General features: G+C 43.3%; 2 protein-coding genes across 4 annotated transcripts in view; one reads left to right on the top strand and one right to left on the bottom strand.

The window, feature by feature from the left end:
- The window catches only part of BRF1 (BRF1 general transcription factor IIIB subunit), a 313,755-nt gene that overhangs the window by 167,326 nt on the left and 121,279 nt on the right, over window positions 1-25,150 (bottom strand). Inside the window, exon 5 of the mRNA XM_077266113.1 lies at window positions 14,641-14,713. Coding sequence (XP_077122228.1) covers window positions 14,641-14,713 — 73 coding nt within the window. The remainder of the gene's footprint in view (window positions 1-14,640; window positions 14,714-25,150) is intronic.
- On the top strand, window positions 393-6,310 carry BTBD6 (BTB domain containing 6). 3 transcript variants are annotated; one of them, XM_077266085.1, is made up of 5 exons: window positions 393-543; window positions 1,777-2,059; window positions 4,314-4,404; window positions 4,491-4,609; window positions 4,872-6,310. In XM_077266085.1, exons 2-5 carry the CDS (start codon window positions 1,866-1,868, stop codon window positions 5,902-5,904), a joined length of 1,437 nt encoding a protein of 478 aa, XP_077122200.1. In that variant the 5' UTR covers window positions 393-543; window positions 1,777-1,865; the 3' UTR covers window positions 5,905-6,310. The 3 variants fall into 3 exon arrangements, with proteins under 3 accessions (XP_077122200.1, XP_077122217.1, XP_077122209.1); XM_077266102.1 differs by lacking the exon at window positions 393-543 and adding an exon at window positions 1,230-1,463; XM_077266094.1 differs by lacking the exon at window positions 393-543 and having other exon boundaries at window positions 1,230-2,059.

Raw genomic sequence — 25,150 nt, 5'->3', positions numbered from 1 at the left:
CTTTGGCGTTTATTTTCCTTCGTCTCACACCTAAATCCTTGCAGAAGAAACAAAACCTTTCTCCTGCGCTGCAGAAAGTCAGCAGCTTTGACACTCAGGACTCTGAGAAAGCTGGGTGACAGACACTGAGGCAGCAATAATAGCAGTCTAATGGTGTCACAAGTAAAATTGTGGGGTTTTTTTTTTACTATTTTACGGAAGAAAACATGTTGTTCCAAAAATGTATTTAAAAAAATACATAAGATATAAAACATTTGTAAAAAAAAAAAAAAAAAAATCTGAGCCTCAGCTTGCAGGTTGTAAGTCCCAAACATCGAGCTTTTCCACTGATGTGCAGCAGTGCGGGCGCCCTCTGTTGGCCAGCAGCGGAATCGCCCACCCCAGATGTGTGCACAGAGGAGGCAGAGCTGCTGCTGCTGCCCGGAGTCCGCCCCTCTCAGGCTTCCTGCCACTTCCAGAATCATGGCTCCGCACTCCATGAACGATCCTGCTCTGCAAACTTTCCTGCGTACCAGTGTGGATACAGAGATCAGCTCCCCAGAGGTACCATGGGGGATGTGGGCATGGGATGTGGGCATGGCATGGGAAATGCAGCAGGCTGGCATGCCCTATACGCAGGGCTGAGATTTGCAAACAATACCCAGTCGATGTTCCCACCACGGCCAGATGTGGGTGCCTAGGGAGGGGTCCTCCTTTCTGTAGCTAAACTTTGTCAATGTGCCTTCATTGCTCCATGTATCTCGGTAAGCTTGAATCCCTGCAGTTCCATTGGCCTCACTCTCCTATACTGCCCCCCTAGGACTATGTGCATATGCCCTGCATTCATTCGGATCAGTAGACACCTGGCTTAGCGGATGGTGTGCTCTCCTGCACCCTGACTTGCTGCCCCCCATTCTTGTGCACTAATGGTGACCTCTGCATTGTGCTCAGTTCTGCTGGCTGTGCTGCTTGTCTGCACTTTGTCCATGCAGAGTGCACCCCCTTCCTCTTTTCTGGGCTTATCCTGTGCACTTGGATTGATGGTCAGGGGCTTTGGGTGGGAGTACAGAAGAATGCCATATTGTCTGCTGAAGGGAGGGAGGCTACAGAGTCCTCCCACCTCTCTCCCAGGCTAAGCTGCACACACAGGGCTGTGAATGGCAAGGACTAGCCCCTGTGATTGGCTCGCACCCTCCTGACGTCAGCAGCCCCAGCTTGCTATTTGAGCTGAAGCCTTGCCCAATTCTCCCACATCTACATGTAGAGCCTGAAGCCAGCAGCACACACTGGAGAGAGGTGGGGAGGAGGCGCCTCTATTCTTGTCTGTCATATGCCAGCATACCCAAAAGCTGCACCACTGGCAGCTGGTGCACCCACACCGGCCACCAACCATCCTTATAATGCCTGGCAGGCAGCAAAGGAATAGGGTGCGTGCAAGAAACTTCTGCCCGCTGCACCCAGAGGAGCCCTGGATATAACCGCTGGTAACTGGGCATTTTCTTTACGTTCCCCTATGGGTGCCGCAGCTTGGGACTGCTCCCCGTGGATTGTATTGGTGTGCACGTCACCGAGGTCGATTACATAACTGCATGGTGGTTTTTCTTAGTTTTTTTTTTTTGTTGTTGTTTCTGGACAAATTTAATCCTGGTGACTTTGGAAGTTAAATCCGAGCATTCGTGACTGATGATTACAAAAGAGGAGCCCTTGCTAGTTTTTTCCCCTTGCCCATGCCACTAGACCCAGGCTGCCTGAATGGCAGGATCATGAAGTGTTTGACTTTCTTTCTTCTGCTTCCAGAGACCTTAAAGAAGTCTAAAAAGAGCGCCCGGGCTAACAGCAAGGTGCAAGCATGCTATGAGATAGTGCCTCTGGCTCTCAAGAGGAAGATGGCTGCAGAGCTTTACCCTGCTAGTGCAAACACGAATATCGCCAACAGTAATAACGCTGCTGCGGTCACCGCCAAGAAAAACGCCCTCCAGATCCAGCAGAACGCACCACCACCACCACAACTGCAGAACCTGAACAACAACAACATCGAAAGCACCAACTGGCAGTCCTTCCACCCGACCCTGAGGGAGAGGTGAGCGCACAGTGCCCCCTGCAGCCGGCCTGGCACCCATAGATCAGTCCTAGAGGAGCTGATCGCAACCAACGTGCATGCACTATTCAACTGTAACTTTTCTGTGCAATCATAGGATACTGCAGTCATTATTTGAAGTCATAATGGGGTGGGGGCACCGGCTGTAACTGCAGAAGTGCCCAGCATCATAATCAAAGATACCCAAGCCTGGCATTGCACCATAGTCAAACATAGACGAGCCTGGCAGTGCAACATAGTCAATAGTAGACGAGCCTGGCAACGTATCGTAGTCAAAGGTAGACAAGCCTGGTAGTGCAACATAGTCAAACGATACCCAAGCCTGGCAAAGTACCGTAGTCAAAGGTAGACGAGCCTGGCAGTGCACTGTAGCCAAAGGTAGATGAGCCTTACAGTGCACCGAAGCCAAAAGGTAACCAAGCCTGCCAGTGCACCAAAGTCAAAGGTAGACGAGCTTAGTAAAAGGTACCCAAGCCTGGTAGTGTACCATAGGCAAAGGTAGAAGAGCCTGGCAGTGCACCGTAGCCAACGGTACCCAAGCCTGGCACTGTATTGTAGTCAGAGGTAGACGAGCCTGGCAGTGCACCGTAGTCAGAGGTAGACGAGCCTGACACTTAACACGGGTTACAGAGCCTCCTGCACCAACCATGTGTGCCAATGACACTGCAGTAACAGGGCTATAACATACACACTCTGCTAGCAGAAGGCTATTGCCTACCAACAGCAGCCAAAGATCTAGCTAATCCTTATACCAGATATACACTTAAGTGTCATAGATGGACATATAGACACTGGGATTAACAATCTATGATGGTGCAATCACAAGGGTATCTATCAAGCTGCAGCTACATAACTTATCCTTTACTATCTCAAAATCAGGGTAACAGCAAACATCACAGTGAGGGACAATATCTTGGTGCCAGTATGGACTGTCTTCCTTAGGATACCAGACATATCCTTGCTCATATATTATCCTGGCTACCTGGTACGGAGGTCAGACCACCACTGGTGCAATGCTATATCAAATAATGTATGGGACTGATGAGTTTAGAAAGGAGCTTGTAATAGACAATACAAGTGAGCAGCAGAGCTAATGTCTGATCTGTAGTCAATGCAAATACCCCAACACGAGCTAAAACCGTTGGTACCATATGCAGGTCCTACACGTATTCAGCTGACAGGCATCCCCCACCGACGCTGCACTGAGTTAGCAGGCAGCTCATGCACTCAGCCATTGCTAATCTGCAAGGAGCATCAGCAGGAGCAGGACATGGTTTAAGCATTGTGATATAGATAGGGGGATTCCTCACTGCAGAGCTGTCAGGACCAACCAGAACGGCACTGGGTCAAATAACGCAAGTAGAGCTCTATCTGCAATACTAAACCACTCTTCGATAACAAAAAATGAAAGGAGACAGATTTTTCTTGTTGATGTCTTGACAACCGTAAAAGACCAACCCATTCGCCACCATGGATTGTTGCACAGCCATTGATCTAAAATACCATTTTTATTCCGCCACCGTGTCACATTTTCAATAGGTCACCCAGTCGCATGAATGTGAATATGGCAGGGGGTCTTCCGGATTGTTCTGTGCACATAATGAGGTCATCAATTGTAAGGTTAAGAACGGTGCACACCATAAATCATGTTAGATTTCTGTTTTATGTATTGCAACTAATATGGTGATCATACATAACAATTTGGCATTTCCAGGGTCTTCACTGCCCATACTCTTGCATTACCAGTCATGCAGTCAAGCCAAAAGGCATTTTTTTTTTATTTTAGACAAGAAGCTCGTTGATAGCATCACTTCTGCTCACTTAACTCTCTGGATAGACAACTACATAAAAAATGCTTTCCAGGCAAAGCTATGTTATCTTTGATTTTATTTCCAGTAATCTAAAGTAAAGCCACTGAATTTCTACGAATCCTCAGAAAAATCCCTCAGATTAGCATGATTAACCCATATAAGACCGATACGAGGCAGCTGACAAACGTAGGAGACAAACAGGCTGCAGCAGAATTTCGACAAAAGGTGAAATCTCCGCAGATTAAAATGAGCAGACCTTTCTTGTACGCCTAAGGATGTGTCATCTCTTTCATCCCGTCATTTACATAGAAAGGGAAGGCCATTTCAATTAGAGACGCTCGAGTCAGCCTTTGTAGTTGGATTTAGACGGTGTATTCTTGTTGAGCTCTTCCGGCTAAATATATATGTATATATGTTCCCTTTAGGAATGCACTGATGTTCAATAACGAACTAATGGCTGATGTGCACTTCATTGTGGGGCCGGTTGGGGCCTGCAAGAAAGTCCCAGCTCACAAGGTACGTTGAACCCTTCAAAAACAAAAATTGTCTTTTTATGATTTGCAAAATTAAAATTTGATTTTCCTTTTTTTGTCCATTTCCAGTATATTTTGGCCGTTGGGAGTTCAGTGTTTTATGCCATGTTTTATGGAGATCTCGCGGAGGTCAAATCTGAAATCCATATTCCGGATGTGGAACCTGCTGCTTTTTTAATCCTTTTAAAGTAAGTGGGGTCATTAAAGAATTGGAAAAGAAATACGGCAGCAAACATGAAAGCTTATAAAATATGCATATTCTGACTGGCATTAATGGCTCGCTTTCAGAACGGTTGGTAAAATAGCCGTCCTTGAAAACCACAAAAAAAAGCTTTGGATTTAGATTATGTAAAAAGCACAGTCGTTACAAGAAACTGAAAAAAAATGTACAAATTTTTATCAGAGAATTTTTCTGAGCAAATATTTTACTCTTGTACTCTCTTTCCTTAGGTACTTGTATAGCGACGAAATTGACCTGGAAGCGGACACTGTGCTTGCAACGCTGTATGCTGCCAAGAAGTATATTGTGCCCGCGCTGGCCAAGGCCTGTGTGAACTTTCTTGAGACTAGCCTAGAGGCTAAAAACGCATGCGTCTTACTTTCTCAAAGCCGTCTTTTCGAGGAGCCAGATCTGACTTTGCGTTGCTGGGAAGTGATTGATGCACAGGCTGAATTGGCGCTGAAGTCAGAGGGCTTCTGTGAGATCGATCTTCCCACCCTAGAGATTATCGTGACCCGGGAAACGCTTAACACTAAAGAAGACGTTGTATTCGAAGCCGTTTTGAATTGGGCAGAGGCAGAGTGCAAACGACAAGGCCTGATGGTGACTCCTACAAACAAGAGGAATGTACTGGGAAAAGCACTGTACTTGGTACGGATTCCCACCATGACTTTAGAGGAATTTGCCAATGGGGCTGCCCAGTCAGACATTTTAACCTTGGAGGAGACGCGCAGCATATTCTTGTGGTACACTGCTGCTAACAAACCCCAGCTAGAGTTCCCCCTAATTAAAAGGAAGGGTCTTGCACCTCAAAGATGCCACAGATTCCAGTCTTCGGCCTACCGCAGTAACCAGTGGAGATACAGGGGACGTTGTGACAGCATCCAGTTTGCGGTAGATAAAAGGATATTTATAGCGGGACTTGGGCTGTACGGATCGAGTTGTGGCAAAGCAGAATATAGTGTCAAAATCGAACTGAAAAGGCAAGGGGTCGTCCTTGCTCAAAATCTGACTAAATTTGTCTCCGATGGTTGTAGTAACACTTTTTCCGTCTGGTTTGAGCACCCGGTGCAGGTGGAGCAGGACACATTTTACACGGTCAGTGCCATCCTGGACGGCAACGAGCTCAGTTACTTTGGGCAAGAGGGCATGACGGAAGTGCAGTGCGGAAAAGTGACTTTCCAATTTCAGTGCTCATCAGACAGTACCAACGGGACTGGGGTACAAGGGGGGCAAATTCCAGAGCTGATCTTTTATGCATGACGCGTTTCACCTCCTGACTACTGCTAAAGCACATCGACGCCTCTTTCTCTTTTTTTTTTTCTAGAGCGGCCTGCACAACAATAGCTCGCCCCTTTTTCCACTCCCTGGTTGTCCTGCCATGCACTGAAAAAGGGTGAAGGGTAAATCTGTTCTTGTAAACTGTATGGAATGTAACAAACAGGCTGTCGAAAATCCACCTGAAGGATTGCTTTTAGAGTTTTAATCTTATTTTATTTATTTATAATCTATTTGAATTATTAAAACTGCTCCATGCAGGGGAAATGGTAAAGAAATCTGCACATAATGTGCATTTATTTTGTATATAGATAACTTGGTAAAATGTAGCTTGCTCAACAACGGAGCAGCTATTAAATAGGTTACATAAAAGATTTTTACTTATACCCGACCCAACTGCTTTGTCTATGTCATTTATGTGTTTCTGTACATCATACATATTTCATCGGTCAAGGGTTGTTGTATTCAGTGAACCCTGTGCATGTTTCTATGCATTATTGGTGTGTACCAGTGTCATAAAATCTGCCACATCAGTTATCCTGCTAGCTTAACTACTTTTTCACAGCCCGTAGACTATAAACGTCAGTCCACACTTTACTCTGCACTGATGGTATAATAGTCAATGTATGGTAAGCCACTTGCACCAGATTATGCAGGTGTGAGTTTGAGAGCTGTCAGACACAGCCAGACTCCTCACAGAGAAGGAAAACATGGATTATCACCATGTATGCTGGCTTGATCATTGTATACAGATTAGGAAGCACTGACACTGCTTCCTTCCCTGAACCCAGCAGTCATGTGATCACTAGGTATAAGGAGGCAACAGAAGTTGCTGGGTCCAAAGAGACCCAATCAGCTCTGCTATGCATCTAGGAATCTGAATTTCCACCGTAACTGGGGCTAATAAAACCAACCCGTGACATAGGAAGACAGCAATGAAAAAAACAAGACTAAGAAAAAATAACAACTGACAGTCCAAATTGCTGTTTCTAGCCCTGACCCGTTAAGAAAAAAATATGTCCGATAAAAAAAGGGACAAAAATAGACAATTTTTCCCAATATCAGCAAAAATTTAAAAAATAATACCTATGTATTGTGGTAAAATAGGCAAAAATACAATGTTAGGAACAGTGTAAAATGGTACCTGGTATCAAACTAGTTAATAATCAGCATTGATAGGAGGCTGCAGAATGACGCTAAAGAGAAATTTATTAACAGTAGTGATTAGCGATCGTGCTCGCAAGTTATCAGACTATCTTGGCGTGATCGAATAACATGTTCGAGTGCCTGCGGCTGCATGTTTTGCTGCTGTTAGACAATTCCCGCATGTGTTGCAGCTGTCTAACAAACAGGTAGTCCCTGCATGTGTTGTTAAGACAGCCGCAAATCATGCAGCCGCGGAACTCGAACCTATTATTCGCGCATGCCCAAGACACTCGGCTCTTGGATCAGCCAAACGTTCAAGTGTTTTCAATGAGGGAGAGTGCTACTGTCAACTTATCTCTCTTAAAAGCAAAAAGGATCAGGCACTGAAACCCCAACTATCTGATCCTTCTCTGCACCGTCATAACTGGAAATCTGCCAGTTCAGATAGTCAATGACTTAAGTCTAATGTTTATGGGGGCCTTTACTTGGAAACCTTCTCCAATTTCAGTGAGAATGACTAAAAATCTTCCCTGTCAGATGATCTCAAGGGGGGGAGGGAGAGAAGAATAAAACAAGTTGTTTTCAATGCCAAACCTCTTGCTTTCCTATGAGATAATCTGAGCCATCTGAGGTCTCCAGCTCATAAAGGACACACAGAAATTGGTGGTATGCCCCTTAATATGATAGAAATTTGAATCTTTAAGTTGCTACACTGCACTAAAGATAATTCTGGAGGTGAATTTGCTGGTAATCAAGTCTTACAACATTGTATTCCAAACACGTTGTGAATGAGCACATTACACAGCAATTTTTGTGGGCAGATAAGTCCATAGATATTAAATTGTAGCAATTACTTGACTAAGTAACCACTTGTCCTGGAATCATTAGATCTATTTGGACCAAAAACATTTGCCTGTAAACCACAAGTAGAAAACCAATAGGCACACAGGACACTAAGAACAGGCTACGCTTCTTCAAAGCACTGCATTACTTGGCAACTTAAAAAGGGTTTTCTGCCCCATCCCCTATGAAACGATGAAAGCTGAGAGTTGCTGTAAAGAGCACTTTTTACTTTGGAGCAAGACGTCAACTCCAGTCCTAAAAGGAAAGAAAATGCCTGACAATAATTATGTAACCTGAGCAATTCTAAGAAAATCCCCAAAGTTGGACCGGATGCAGGGGCATTCGGGGACAGCACTGGACCCCCGGCTCTTGCAATATCTCCGTTAGGGAAATTAAGCCAAGCTGGTCAATTCTGCCAATGCTCAGGTAGTCAAGGGACATATATGGATAGGGGCTTGACAATTTCTTTAAAAAGAATCTAAAGGCCCCGTCTCACACAGCGACGCTGCAGCGATACAGACAACGATGCTGATCGCTGCAGCGTCGCTGTTTTGTCGCTGTGTGGTCGCTGGGGAGCTGTCACACAGACAGCTCTCTCCAGCGACCAACGATCAGGGGAACGACTTCGGCATCGTTGAAACTGTCTTCAACGATGCCGAAGTCCCCCTGCAGCACCCGGGTAACCAGGGTAAACATCGGGTTACTAAGCGCAGGGCCGCGCTTAGTAACCCGATGTTTACCCTGGTTACCAAAAAAACCAAACAGTACATACTCACCATCTGTTGCCCGTCAGGTCCCTTGCCGTCCGCTTCCCGCTCTGACAGTGCCGCCGTACAGTGAGAGCAGAGCGCAGCGGTGACGTCACTGCTGTGCTCTCACTTTACGGCGGCAGTCAGAGCAGGAAGCAGACGCCAAGGGACCTGACGGGCAACAGATGGTGAGTATGTAGTGTTTGGTTTTTTTTACATTTACGCTGGTAACCAGGGTAAACATCGGGTTACTAAGCGCGGCCCTGCGCTTAGTAACCCGATGTTTACCCTGGTTACCAGTGAAGACATCGCTGGATCGGTGTCACACACACCGATTCAGCGATGTCAGCGGGACCTCAACGACCAAAAAAAGGTCCAGGCCATTCCGACACGACCAGCGATCTCGCAGCAGGGGCCTGGTCGCTGGTACGTGTCACACATAGCGAGATCGCTACTGAGGTCGCTGTTGCGTCACAAAACTTGTGACTCAGCAGCGATCTCGCTAGCGATCTCGCTATGTGAGACGGGGCCTTAAGGATGAAAAGGCGGTATATGACAGACACTGTGAAAACACTGTTAAAGTGAAGAAGCTGAATGGTTCTCCATTTAACATGGCTCCCTGGATGGTTTCGTGAGGGTGGGCAGGTGTTTAGTACTGTGCCATTAGAGAGTGGCGCTCTAGAGCCAAATGCACGAGACAACAGTGACTGAAGACGAACCGCTGCTTGACAAATTCTCCTCTGGACTCCATCATATGGAGCGCACCACCAGATGACCATTCTAACATTATGGACATCTCTGATGTCCTTCTGCAAAATAACGGTGTCTAACCAATACTGTTAAAGAGTACCTTTAACAGTATTATACGTTTATTATTGATATGCTCTTCTCTTAATTGCAAATAGATTGGTGGGAGTCTGGTTTCTAAAACCCCCAGCAATGGCTCGTCATCGTAGCCACAAGCGTACGGAGGCAATCAAAAGTCTATGCTTTCTACTGCATCCGTTCCCCGCTCTGTTTGCTCCGTGTCTCCTGCACATCTCTCCAAACGCTTTTGAGAGATTGATGTGGGTCTCACAACTCGGACCCCCACCGATCTACTTGCAATTAAGAGAACACACAACATACAAAATATAACAGCAACAAAAGAAAAATAGACTAACATATATCGATGTGAAGAACGCCAAAAGCACAACTTTCTGGCTTTCGAATGGATGGATTGAGGACTATGGATACATTGAACATGTGAATCAGAAGCACAAACCACAGTTGTTCGTAGCGTTAATCTGCTTCAGCCATATTTCGCTAATAGATTCCTCTTAAACTCCATTACTTCCAGAAAGGGTAGGATAAACGGCGCACAATGAGATTTTTGGCAGCACAACTGTTGAATTACATGTTTATTTTCTATCTGACATAAATCTTATCAGAGAGTTGATAGGCCGTGATATTTTAGAATTCTGCAAATGATTTTGTGATTTGAGCAAATAGCGGGACGTGTGATAAAACTGGAGGTAATGGAGTGTGACATAATTAGGCTAAGTAAACAGTGGCTTTGGATTTTTCATTTTAAGTGCTCTGATATGTTCTGCTCCAGCACCGCTCACACTGAACCTGTATCACGCAGCTACTAGTACACTCCAGGATGTAGATGTATAAACATCAACGGAAAATAGAATGGGATGGATCCAAGTCTCCACCTACACCACCCGCTATTCACACCAGTTATATAGGTAGCTAGATGTTGCGACAGTGAGGATTATATATTCCCACACATGGCCCCTTTTTGTGTTTGGTTATTCATTTTTTCTCTTGTTGGTTTCATCTTTTTTTTTTATCTCAGAAAGCCCCTTTAACCTGCTAAGAACTACATGCCATAAATATACGGTGCGTGGTCCTGGGCTTCACATTTAGCAGAATCAAGTCTGTCAGAGTGCGGAGTGTCCCCAGGCATGCTAAAGTTTAAAGGGTCGCTACACTAGTTTTGTATTGATGACCTCTGTATAAAAGTAGTGGAGCAACCTTTTAAAGCTCCCACGAACATTAGACTAAAGTAGGGCCAAACCTGCCAATATAGGTGGTATCAGACCAATAGTCTTGTGCTTAGAAGGATCTCCTGACTTTCTGATGTTAGTGGAGAAAAGGATCCAGTATGACTCATTTAAGACAGTCGATCCTCTCTCAAGAGAACACCGAGATGAGCGCTCCTGTACATGGAAGAGTCGGCAGAGATAGCTGTACGCCAAACAATCGGTAAAACCATCATTAGGCAAGCAGCTATACGGTATATTGTGTATGAGGAGCTTATGACCAGTTCTGGGACATCAGCGATATGGGCGGTTTGGCCCACAGTCTTATGTGTATGAGGCCACAAATAGATGATTGCCGGGAGAGTTCTGTCCGATTTTGGACTGTCATCATTTTGTTCTCCCAGAGATAAGCCACCACCAGATATGCAGATTTAGCTCGCTTACAAAGAACGCAAGAGCGTGAGTCAGAACAAAAGCTCTCGAGTACGGGAGAATCAGGCAAGATAGATGCCGACTGGAGCATTGTCCACAACACAATTCATCAGACACACATCTGATGTATATAAAAGGGGGGCTTTAATGGTTATGGCTTCTCCATCCCACATCTCCCACCTGAAAACATCTCACAGGATTGTAAATGCATGTGCAGTCAGCTTTGTATACATGAAACCTGACTGTGCCTGTATTTGTGCTTGGTCAATGTTATTATCTGGCTCCACAAACAAATGCCCGGCTGCACAGTCGTGGAGTACAGAGTCACCATTCACAGCAAAAACTGCTTAGCGACCAGAACGTCATGGCTAACAGAACGCTTATAGCTGGACAATCAATGAGTAGAAGATTAACTTTTTTCTGCTTAAGTTTAACTTACTGTATACTAATGGAGTGAAACACTCGTGTGCCGAGCTCCTGAGACAACAGCCAGGCAACAATGACAGAGGCCATTATAGCGTATTGCCGGGACGATACATCCCGACCAGCTAAATGTTCTTTCTTAGCTTGTTTTATAGTGTAGCACCCCTGTTGGTAAAGCACAGCAATACAGGTCACCCAAGGCTAATTGAAGGTGTTGTCACAACTTACAAGAGTGATATATTTTTTCTTAATTTTCCATCAAAGATACCGGTCTGCTTGTTTCTTTTTATTTTGCAGCGTATTTCAGGTAAGTATAATATAGAGTCTTTAAAACAATAAAAAAAAACTCCACAATTGTTTGGGTCCTGTTACGTCATTCAGTGTGCACTATAACGATGCATCAAATGTATTTTGCGGGTCAATGATATTACGGCGATAGCAAACGGATATCATTTTATTCTTTTGTTTTAGGCAATTTCATTTTACAATCCAAAGGTAGAAAAAATGCAAAGGAATGGAGCGCACTTACCAAAGTAGAAAAAAGTCACCACTTTATTAGGACATACAGCAAGTTGGCAGGGAGGGATGTGGAAAATGAAGGGACGACGGCAGTTTCGTGCCTACGGCACTTCGACAGGTCCTGTCGAAGTGCCCTAGGCACGAAACAGCCGTCATCCCTTCATTTTCCACATCCCTCCCTGCCAACTTGCTGTATGTCCTAATAAAGTGGTGACTTTTTTCTACTTTGGTAAGTGCGCTCCATTCCTTTGCATTTTTTCTACCTTTGGATAGTGAATATTCTCCTGTTGGATGCAGCACCCAGTCGGATAAAGGGGCCAGTACTGACGGCGGTAATATTCAAAAGGTTTCCATTCATCAGGGGCTAACGTAATACAGCAGTGCGGAGGTGTTTGTTTCTCTCTTTGTGCTAATTTCATTTTACAGTAACAACAAATTCTAAAAAAACTCAGTTTTTGGGTTATCGGAGATCAATTGCCATTTTTATTACCACTATTCATTTGTAAATAAGACTATTTTTTATCGTGTTTTCTTCAGTTATTTGCAAAAAAAAATCTAACAAAGGCAATTTTTTAAAAAACTGCACAGAAAAAATGCCACATGTGCACAGAGTCTAATGCCCCCTTTAAGCTCGCAATTGGTTTCTAAAGGAAATCCTGCCGCTGACGTTAAATAAAAGTGCAACAGATTGAAACGTCACCCCTATTAATAAGAGGATTTGCTGTAAACACCTGAGCAGGTCTGTATCCGCTCTTCCCCCATGGTGCAGACAAACCCTGGCATTAGTAAAGCAGGTAGCTATGACTTTTAAGAAATTGCAGCTGTCCAACATAATCTCTCTTTTAATCTTGGAGTCCTGGGTGTACTGGTGTTTTACAAGCTGCTTTCTGACTGTGTTTAAGATTTTTGGAGAGATAACTTGTTTTGTGGCCCAGGGAAACTGCAGCAAAAGACATGCCTGTCTATGTGGGTCACTTGTTAATTATACATGCGCATAGCCAATCATCAGTCAGGTTTTAGTATAATGCAGTACGTGTGCTTTTACGTTAGTAGAGGCTGCAGATTTGCATCAGATTTACAAATTAACATAAAATGGGGGAAAACAAAGTCTAACGGCGTGAAATTGTGAAACAACCCCAATTCAAAATGTATCTATTGTGTTTTGGTTTTGTTTTAATGGCATTCAGTGCGATTACGGCGATACGACAGTTGTATAGCTTTGCTTGTATTTTTAATTGTTAAAAAAAAGTGAAACCTTTGTTAAAAAATTAATAAATAAATAAATAAATTGGTTTGTGCCACTATTTTCTTCTTTAAAAGACACATTTGAGGGCTTGGTATTTGTGTTGGAAGCTGTATTTTCTATTGGTACCCTTCTGGTGTACGTACGGCATTTTAAAAGCTTTTGTGTCATATTTTTTGGATGCAACTTGACCACAAAAAAAAAAAAATCACCAATTCAGACATTTAAACATAAAGTGATTACCCTATGAGTTAACATTAGAATTTTATAGATTGGACTTTCATGAGAGCAATAACAATATTTTTGCATTGAGAAAAGGTTTATTTTTTTTTTTACATATATTTTTACTTTATTATTATAATTATTATTATTATTATTATCATCATCATTCCATTTTTGTCCCCTTAGTGGATTTGAATCTGCAATATGATCGCTTGTACTATAAGTCCATATTACTGTATATGCTAAAAATTATGATCTTCACTGAAGCCCAGCTGCACGCCTGGTGGAGCGAAGATACAATAACGGGGGCTATACAGGTCATAATCACAGGTGGTTTAATGTCAAAGCTTTAAGAGTCCATTTGACCCCTTCTGCAGGACAACCACAAACAAACTTTAAGTTTTGGGGTTTTTTTGGTGATTGTTCTGAGGAGTCAAATGGACTCTGAAAGTTCTGACATTACACCACTTTTTCTTGCAATTTTTTGGATTGTGTATCAATCAGCAGCGCATATAAAAAAATTCATTCACTGTGCATAGGCGATCATTATTCTCGGCAGCATGTCCTGTTTACACAAAGCGCTGCTGAGAACGATGATTTATAAGAAAGCTGTGATTTCTAAGCGTTTTGCTGGGGTGACGATTATTGGGAAATGAGGGTTCCTAGGAACATTCGCTCATGATAAAAAGATCATAGAAAATTCTGCATTTAATCATCCACATGTGAACCTACCCTCACTCTGCGCAGATTTCTACAGAGTCTCCACTTCAAGGATTTCTGCAGTAGCCAGGAACATAAGACAACAAAATATGTTCTTTATCTAAGTCTATTATACGTCATAAATATTTCAGCTGGCTGTTATCACATAGACTCAGCTTCCAGGGTTTCCTTTCTTTCTTTTTTCTTTTTTCACAACTTGCTTACAGAATCAATGCATTTGCTGGAAATGACCCATCTGTGTAATGAAATGGTGAGCAAGGCATGCTGGGAATTATAGCGCCACGTTCTTCACATAGCCACAGGTTGTTCAAGAATAGAAATGTTTCCCGTGAGTGATTGCCTCATTTACAATAGAGCCGCACAGTGAAAGATATAAAGTGAGTCATAAAGTTACCTATAGGGGGAGCATTAATGCAGAGCTCTCTGGCCAGCAGAAGAAAGGTTTTCCCCAGGATATACACGTTCACCTGTCAGAACAACACAAACATCATTACACCTTCAGGAATAGAAGGGAAGAAAGCCAAAAAGCCTACAATCAAAGGGAAGTCTGGCGTTTAATACACATTTGGACCAGTGGCGTTGTACGGCTGCACATGTATGGGAATCCGTTTTTTTTATTATTATTTAAATCAGATTGCAATCAGAACTATGAAAATCAGTGCAGTAAAACCTTACATCTTTTGCAGGGGATGTGTCATAAAACAAAATCACTTTCTGTTTTAATTAGGTTTTTATGTTAAATGTATTTATATTTTATTTTTGAAATATATATTTTTCCTATTACTATTTAACAAAACAAACAAATGTTTCAATTTTTTCATCAGGCACCTATACCTAATATTATTATACATTTATATAGGGCTATTTATTCCATGGCGCTTTAAATGTGAAAAGGGGCAAATATAGACAAGTACAATAAACATGAGCAATACAAGGCACTAACAGGTACAGAAGGAGAGAGGACCCTGCCCGCGAGGGCTCACAGTCTACAGGGGGATGGGTGAGGATACACTAGGAGAGGGTAGAGCTGGTCGTGCAGTGGTCTAGTAGACTCAGGATCACTGCAGATTGTAGGCTTGTCGGAAGAGGTGGGTCTTCAGGTTCCTTTTTGAAGATTTCCGTGGTAGGCGAGAGCCTTATGTGTTGGGGTAGAGAGTTCCAGAGTATGGGGGAAGCACGGGAGAAGTCTTGTATGTGGTTGAGGGAAGAAGAAATAAGAGGGGAGTAGAGAAGATCTTAAAGAGGAACCAAGGTTGCGTGTGGGTAAGTATCGGGAGACCATTTTCACAGATGTATGAAGGAGACAGGTTGTGGATGGCTTTGTGTGTCACAGTAAGGGTTTTGAACTGCAGTCTCTGGATGATAGGAAGCCAGTGAAGGGCTTGGCATAGGGGAGAGGCTGGGGAATAGCGGGGAGACCAGTAGATTAGTCGGGCAGCAGAGTGTAGGATGGATTGGAGTGGTGCCAGAGTGCTAGAGGGGAGGTCAGAGTAGGAGGTTGCAGTAATCGTGGCGAGAGATAAGGCCGTGCACTAGTGTTTTTGTGGTTTCATGGTCAAGGAATGCACGGATCCGGGAAATATTTTTGAGTTTGAGTTGGCAGGAGGAGGCAAGGGCTTGGATATGGGGATTGAAAGAGAGGGCAGAGTCGAGGATCACCCCGAGGCACCGAGCATGCGAGACTGGGGAAAGTGAGCAGCCATTGACATTGATGGATAGGTCTTGTGGAGGGGCAGAGCGAGATGGGGGACAGATGATGAATTCTGTTTTGTCCATGTTCAGTTTTAGAAAGCTAGCAGAAAATAAAGCTGAAATAGCGGACAGACATTGTGGGATTTTGGTCAGTTAGGACGTGAGGTCGGGTCCAGATAGATAGATCTGCGTGTCATCGGCGTAGAGATGATACCGTGGGATTCTATGAGCTGTCCCAGGTCGAAGGTGTAGATGGAGAAGAGCAAGGGCCCTAGGACTGAGCCTTGGGGAAAACTGACAGACAGGGGGCGAGTTGAGGAGGTGGTGTGGAAGAGGGAGACACTGAATGTTCGGTCTGTTAGATATGACGAGATCCAGGATAGGGCCAAGTATGTGATGCCAAGAGATGAATCTGTAGCAGGAGGGAATGGTCGACAGTGTCGAAGGCAGAAGACAGGTCCAGGAGAAGGACGACAGAGTAGTGTTGCTTGCTCTTGGCGGTAAGTAGGTCATTGGTGACTTAACTTAGGGCAGTTTCAGTTGAGTGAGGCGGTCGGAAGCCAAATTGTAAGCGGTCAAAGAGGGAGCAGGAGGAGAGGTAGGAGGCAAGTTCAAGATAGACATGCTATTCCAGTAGTTTTGAGGCATAAGGGAGAAGAGATATTGGGCGATAGCTAGACTCAGAGGATGGGACGAAGGAGGGCTTTTTGAGGATGGGTGTGATCTTGACATGCTTGAAGGATGAGGGGGAAGACACCAGTTTTGAGAGAGAGGATGAAGAGGTGTGTTAAGGTTGGGATGAGGTGGGATGGGAGCAGGTGAAGCGTGCAAGTGGTAAGATGTGATCTTGACAGGGAGGGTGGAAAGCTGATCTTCTGTCATGGTGGAGAAGTTGGTTTAGGAGGAACAAGGTTGAACAACTAAGAGAGGCATTGGGGGCTGCGGGCCAAAGCTTTCTCTGATCGTATCAATCTTCTGCTTAAAGAAAGTGGCAAAGTCTTCAGCAGAAATGAGAGGAGAGGGGGGATGTGCTGGGGGAGAGAATTGAAAGTGTTGAAAAGCTGTTTAGGGTTGTGAGACAGGGAGGATATGAGAGATGAGAAGTTTGTTTTGCGGCAGTGAGTGTGGACTTGAAGCTGGCGAGGGACTGCTTGTATGCGATGAAGTGCTCAGTAGAGCGGGATCGCTTTCATCTCTGCTCAGCGACCCTGGAAGCCAGTCTCAGTTCTTTGATCAGGCTGGTCAGACAGGGCTGTCTGTTGATTGTACGAGGTTTGCTATGCGTGAGGGGGGCGGCCAAATCAAGTGTTGCTGTTATTGTGGTGTTCTAAAAAGTGCCAGCAGCATCTGTGTCATGAAGGGAAGCTATGTCTGTAAGAGGGAGAAAGGACTCATATTTCCTGTTCTTCACATGGACATTAGTTGTCAAAGATTGACACACCCTATTTTGTATACTATATAGAAATATTACCCAACGATGTAAGAATCTGAGCACAGGCCAGTCTGCCGGGGTGGAGGAGGTGAGCTGTGATATCACTTATTGTGAATGGTGGATCCGGTGTTATTTACTGTATACAGAGGTGTTATCAGTCATTGTACAGGAGTATGTGGAATGTAATATCACCTACTGTGACTGGTGAATCTTGTGTTATCTAGTATATATGGAAATGTTATCAGTCATTGTACAGGAGAGGGAGGTGAGCTGTGATATCACCTATTGTGAAAACTGGGTTTTGTTTAATCTATGGCAGATTGAGAAGTTGTCAGTCGTTGCACAGGAAGTAGGAGTCTTAGTGATTAGTGGTCAGAGTTAAAATTGCAATATTTCTGAATTTTCTATACATATACTTGAAAAAAAATGTAGTGAAAAGGGAAAATGTATAAAAATGTTAAAAAAATAAATGTAACAAAAAATCCTGGTTTAAATTTTCCCTTTAAAGAGGGTCAATCAGCTCCTGATATGTCTATTTGCGCCACTCCTTTTTTTTTTCCAGGACATGTATGAATACATGGGATGGGGCCAATCATCCCCCTGCTGGTATGATTGGCCCCAAACCCAGTCCTTTTATCCATGGCCCCATCAGAAAAGATTAAAAAACAAAAAAACAAAACCTTTACTCTTACCTTCCTCCGCTCCCTCACAGTCGCAGCGTCCTGCTCCGGTGCCAGCAGCTGCTTAATGCTTGTAAGCAGTGCGTGGCAGGGACATCATGCGCTGCCACAAGCGTGCAGTGTCAGCCGCCTGCTTCCTGCTGCTGCCGGCGGTCACGTGTACCGATAATTAAGAGAAATGGGGCCAATCAATCATACCAGGAACGGGATGGGGCCAATCAATCATACCAGGAACGGGATGGGGTCAATCAATCATACCAGGAACGGGATGGGCCAATCAACCATATCAGAATAAAAATGGGACCATGCATACCAGAATAAGGATAGGGCCATGCATACCAGGATGGGGATGAGGACCATACATACCAGGATAGGGATGAGGGGACCATATTTACCAGGATAGTACAGAATTAACCACATTTTTTGCTTCAGTTTTTTTCCCCCAATTTCTTCCTCTGAAACCTAGGTGCGTCTTATGGTCTGGTGTGTCTTATAGTCCGAAAAATACGGCATTTAAAAAAAAAAAAATCATGAGTGGAGAAGATGGTGGAGAGCTAAAAAGAGAGTAGCACTCCAAACTAAAACTGTATGGCAAAAGTATTTATCTATAGACTTTAAGGGGTTGTCTGGTGAAAAAATAAGTTGTCACTTAGCAGCAAGTGACGACTTACCGATGGATGGGCTCTTACAACTGGGACCCTCACTTGTCGGCAGGACGCGGATTTTTTTTTTTTTTTTAATCTTTGACAAAGCATCTTTATCCCTTATACAAAAAAAATGGAGTGACAAGTTGGACACCTTCCATGGAGCTGCTAGAATAAGCAGCGCACAGCACTCAGCAGCTCTATTGCATCTGAGATACAGTGGGGGAAATAAGTATTTGATCCCTTGCTGATTTTGTAAGTTTGCCCACTGACAAAGACATGAACAGTCTATAATTTTAAAGGTAGGTTAATTTTAACATTGAGAGATAGAATATCAAAAATAAAATCCAGAAAATCACATTGTATAAAGTATATACATTTATTTGCATTTTGCAGTGAGAAATAAGTATTTGATCCCCTACCAACCATTAAGAGTTCTGGCTCCTACAGACCAGTTAGACGCTCCTAATCAACTCGTTACCTGCATTAAAGACAGCTGTCTTACATAGTCACCTTTAAAAAAGACTCCTGTAAGATTCAATTAATAAGTCAGACTCTAACCTCTACAGCATGGGCAAGACCAAAGAGCTTTATAAGAATGTCAGGGACAAGATCATAGACCTGCACAAAGCTAGAATGGGCTACAAAACTATAAGTAAGACGCTGGGTGAGAAAGAGACAACTATTGGTGCACTAGTAAGAAAATGGAAGAAATACAAAATGACTGTCAATTGACATCGATCTAGGGCACCATGCAAAATCTCACCTCATGGGGTATCCTTGATCATGAGGAAGGTGAGAGATCTGCCTAAAACTACACGGGGGAACTTGTTAATGATCTCATGACAGCTGGGACCAAGGCCACCAAGAAAACCACTGGTAACACATTACGCAGTAAAGGTTTAAAATCCTTCAGTGCCCGCAAGGTCCCCCTGCTCAAGAAGGCACATGTGCAGGCCCATCTGAAGTTTGCCAATGAACACCTGGATGATTCTGTGAGTGATTGGGAGAGGATGCTTTGCTCAGATGAGACAAAAAATGTAGGTCTTTGGCATTAACTCAACTCGCCGTGTTTGGAATAAGAGAAATGCTGCCTATGACCCAGAGAACACAGTCCTCACTGTCAAGCATGGGGGTGGAAACATTATGTTTTGGAGGTGTTTCTCTGCTAAGGGCACAGGACTACTTCACCGCATAAATGGGAGAATGGAAGGAGCCATGTACCGTAAAATCCTGAGCGACAATCTCCATCCCTCCACCAGGACATTAAAAATGGGTCGTGGCTGGGTCTTCCAGCAAGATAATGACCCAAAACATAAAGCCAAGTCAACAACGGAGTGGTTCAAAAAGCAAAAGATTAAGGTCATGGAGTGGGCTAGCCAGTCTCCAGACCTTAACCCCATAGAAAACTTACGGAGGGAGATGAGGCTCCAAGTTGCCAAGCAACAGCCTCAAAATCTTAATGATTTAGAGATGATCTGCAAAGAGGAGTGGTCCAAAATTCCTCACATGTGCACAAACCTCATCATCAACTACAAAAAAAGTCTGACTGCTGTGTTGCCAACAAGGGTTTTTCCACCAAGTATTAAAGTCTTGTTTGCCAGAGGGATCAAATAATTATTTCTCACTGCAGAATGCAAATAAATTTATACAATGTGATTTTCTGGATTTTATTTGTGATATTCTATCTCTCAAAGTTAAAATTAACCTACCCTTACAATTATAGACTGTTCATGTCTTTGTCAGTGGGCAAACTTAAAAAATCAGTATGGGATTAAATACTTATTTCCCACATTGTCAAAGCACATATTATCATCAGCTTGCTATCACCTTTAGGGTTATAAAGTGTCATACAGGATTGCTATGATGCTCTGTTAAAATCTTGTTTTTTTTATATTGACATTCTGTAAATGCATCAAGAAAACTTCCAGCACACACAGAACACAACCCTAAATCCCTGTGCACCCAGTTTATGCCAAAAGTGGGTGCAGATTCTAGCCAGCATCAATGGTCAACATATGCCAATGTATGTCTATACATCATTGGGTTCCATCAGAGATGCATACTGCGGAATAGCCCCCAACATTTACCTACAATTGAGAAAAAATAAAACATAGATGTGACAGAGTCTTAAGCCCCCAATTCCCCAACAGCTATGTCACCCGACTCTCCCATACACAGGCGTGCTTGCCCTGCGGAGAGAATCTATATCCTCTATGAGAGCTGCTGTCAGACAAAGAAAAAAAAAAAGATCAGCAACCCAAGATCAGATATGCCAGATCCTTATATCCCCTAATATCCGTTTAGAGTTTGGTGCCCCCCGCACACATTACATTTGGCAGATATTCATCTACTGTGTATGGGAGCCTAAGGGTATGCGCACACGCTGCGGATTTTGCTGCGGATCCGCAGCGGATTTGACGCTGCGGATCCGCAGCAGTTTCCCATGAGTTTACAGTACCATGTAAACCCTATGGGGAAAAAAAAACGCTGTGCACATGCTGCGGAAAAATCCGCGCGGAAACGCAGTGGATTATTTTCCGCAGCATGTCAATTCTTTCTGCGGTTTCCGCAGCGGTTTTCAACATGCACCAATAGGAAAGTGCAGTTGAAAACCCGCAGTGGAATCCGCAGAAGAAAACGCGAGAAAATCCGCAGTGAAAACCGCAGTGGTTTTGCACTGCGGATTTTCAAAATCAGAATCCGCAACGTGTGCACATACCCTAAGACGCTCCCAATGCTGCCATCGTACGGCACTGTATGACGAGGTATTGTTGTTGCGGCACATTCGTCCATGCAGACATGGCGGCACTCGGTAGCAGCAGTGATACATTCTCTGTGCTTACTTGAGAATATTTGGATAAACAAGTAGTTTTTAGGGCTTTATACAGCTATGACGCAAAAATATTTTAGGATAAAAATAGGAAAAAATTGATTGTTTAGATGAGCTTTCCCCCAGAAATAAATATCATGTTAATCTGTCATTTGCATTCCTTGCTATATTATTCACTAGAAACCGATCCAATAACCAATGACTATTAATTACAATATTGGATTGTGATTTTATAAACTTTATTGCACAGTAAATTCTCTTTCTGGAAGCTTGTATCTATAAATTCCAAACATAAATTACTTACTACTAACAATCCATAGTTTAGGATGGGGCTCCCTGATGACATACCAAAAAATGGGTGGCAATGCTACATTATGTGATACACCACCTGCCACTGTAAGAGAGGGAGGGATGTCAATATCAGGCAGGTTAAGTAATCCCAAAGATTTGCGGCCCTTTGACACGTGCATAGTTTTGCCCCTAATGAGGACCAATCTATGATCTAACAAATTGAGCTGCTTTCGTTTAAAGGCTGGATGTGAATGATCACTCGATCCCCATATATATTTTCGGCAGCATATCCCACTCGTAGGAGTAGATGTGCCATGGGCAACAATTATCTTTCAGGCTGTCGCGTGATAGATGTATTTAGCTGACGAAAGAGTGTTTGCAATCTCGATGGCAGATTGCTGCCATGTTTACATGGGTCAATAATCAGGCCTAAGTAAAAGATCTTTACCTTCATTGCATATTATTATATGGAGCTCTTGTAATAAACAGATATTGAAGGAGGCCTCATATACAGATTACAATATAATCATTATTACAAGGGGTTCTCTCATAGAGACAACTCCCTTTCAGAGTGCAGCTGAGCGATCTTCACATCGCATGGGGTCCAGCCTTACATATTTTCTACAGTGGCCACTAATAGAGAAAATTAGGTATTACATGGAGGGGCTGACATGTACGTCCCCAAATATAGTAATAGAAATGTGGAATATTCATTTCACAATTACAAAACAGAAAAAAAATAGAATAAAAATCAAAAGCTATGGATGTGCCTTAACCTTGTTTGTACACTACTTAACAAACATTGATGACCCAGGACTTTGTGCCAACTGGTTCTGCACTTTTTCTTTTCCTCTTCCATATTCGATAACACCAGGAGCACAAGTCCATGTATAATGTATTTTATCCTTTACCTATTAATTACCATTTATTTTCTTAATTTACATATCACCAACAGTAAGGTAAGGAACCAAGATAGGTCAGATTCGAAGCCAGGTTCCCAGCACAGCAAGGCATCATCAGCACTGACTACCGAGCAGACCCTACTATATACATACGGTAAATATAATCTACATGAAAATCCCAAATACTATGTAGATCGAGTATATTTTTTATCACTTGTTTCATATTCAAAGTTATAAACTTTCTCATACTCCAGAGCTGCATTCACTATTCTGCTTGTTGAAAATCTTCCACACGCTTGATGAGTTTGACTGAGGTCCTACTGACAATACAAGGCTTCTCAAAATGGAGATTAACAGAAAATAGTGCGCACATTAAGCCACCAAGAAATGCTGAGAGATTTCAACTCTTACATTTGCAGAATTGTGATTTCAGCTCTAGACTATAATACACACTATAATTGAGAAAAATGCAATCCATTGTGTTTTTGTTTTATGCCTTCACAGACTTTTTTTTACTTCACAGGTTCATGGACAAACTATAACAACCAGTGGCAGGACAGATATCTTGGAGAGATACATCCCACCACTCCTCTCAGAAACCGACCATCGAGTGCAAGGCAAACTACACAGTGATCACACCATTGTTTCTGAATCGCACAAAATAGGACTTCTGCATCCATCGTTTATAAAACTAGTGGACTAGGGGTCAAAACTACTGACAAATTCTTCCTAATTGTCCACTGCCACTATCATCTCTCTCATGATGACAGCTGTTGCTCTGGGCATGAACTTACAGCATGGTGAAGGAGCAGACCCTTATAAAGACCACCCAAGTATGATTTTGGGTACAGGAACGGCACCCGCTTAGTAAAAGCAGCATATTCAGCTTCCCCCTGAGAGTCACCATCCATCATACTAGAAATACATGTTCCAGGCGTTGTTCCTGCTCGTGTATAATAAAGAGTCAATATTACAAACCTCTTTCTTTGCACCATTACGATAACTCTAAACATAACACCCTTAACCAAGTTACCAGCATGTAGTATGCAGCTGAGAGTAGAGGGGAGATGTACGGCCCTGGGGTAGCAGACAGACCCGTGTCAAAAAATGCCTGGCTGAGTTTTACAGAATGTTAATTATTTTGGAGGTAAGAATTTATTAAACGTTTGCCATTCCTGCAGTTCCTTTTCACTTGTCAGAAAATAAAGCCCCGCTGCAATAAATAGAGCTCAGAGGGATGCCATTTACCAGGACAGCTGGGGAGACTGAAATAAAATGTACCAGCTGCTCTGTAATATGCAGGCGATGGGCTAGCTAGGCAGGGCCAGAGGGGCATGCAACAGCAATTATTTTTACTCAAAGATGAAAATGGCACAAGATGATCAGATGAGGCTTTGCCAGTTCTCATAACCTTTTTTGGAGGCAGCATGAACTTATTCGGCAAGTGGAAAACATTCGCTTCATTATCTGGACATATCAAACCTTAAAAAGGGGATATATGCAGCTCTGGCAAAAAAATTTCTCTTTATAGGTATATTTTTGAGTAAAATGTAAATTGTTCTTTTATTCTATAAACTATATATCAGCCAACAAGACCGGAACGTCAGGCTCCAAACCAATCTATCAAAAATTCAGGCACAACAGCATAGCCAGCCACTAGATAAATATAAAACTTAGCCTTTAATATGTATACCTAAAAACAGTTTAAATAAAACATTTACTGAAAGTGCTCATGGTTAGCAGTGCACTAGAAAAAAATGGCACAATCTCACCCAATTGTCGCCTCACGATCTACTGGAGGTTCCTGTAACCTCAGGATCCGGATGCAGGAGGGGGGGAGGTACACTAGGTTCTACTTTCCCTGTCGTGCCCAGTGTAAAGAAACTCCCGCCCTAACAAGGGCGGTACCCAAGTGTGAGCCTGTTTTTCTATAATGCCCTTGATAGATGTAGCCACCCTGGAAAATATGTCTCCCTTCTTCTTCCCAACGCGTTTCCTCCCCTGTTCAGGGGGTTCATCAGGGGAATTTGTCCAGGTTAGTAAGGGTATTCTGCAGTGGCAGACATAACCTCTCTAGAATATAGGTGCCTTGGTGTAAAGGTAGAGCAGTCTCTCTCCTGTTTGATTATGGTTGCCATTATATAGTATTGTGGGCGGTACCATTCATTGGCGTCTGTCATCACTTCCTGAATGTCCCCATCTCAGTCTAAGTTTATATGGTGATTTACAGAAAATACGGGGTTTAGTGCTGTTTCTGAGGCTTTCATTTACCATGCATTCATATGCTCAGCGCTGCGCTGGTGTTTATTTTGAGTGTTTATCTCTATACCATCGGTATTGAGCTGCAGCCACACCTCCGTTTATTGGTCACATGACCACAGGTCCTGGTCGGCTCAAAGCTACTATTGTTAGTGCCTGCGCTTTGCACAT

The sequence above is a fragment of the Ranitomeya variabilis genome, chromosome 1, assembly GCF_051348905.1.
Source record: "Ranitomeya variabilis isolate aRanVar5 chromosome 1, aRanVar5.hap1, whole genome shotgun sequence".
Taxonomy (NCBI): Eukaryota; Metazoa; Chordata; class Amphibia; order Anura; family Dendrobatidae; genus Ranitomeya; species Ranitomeya variabilis.
Note: the sequence above shows the minus strand (reverse complement) of the source record. Positions and strands in the feature narration are given on the sequence as shown.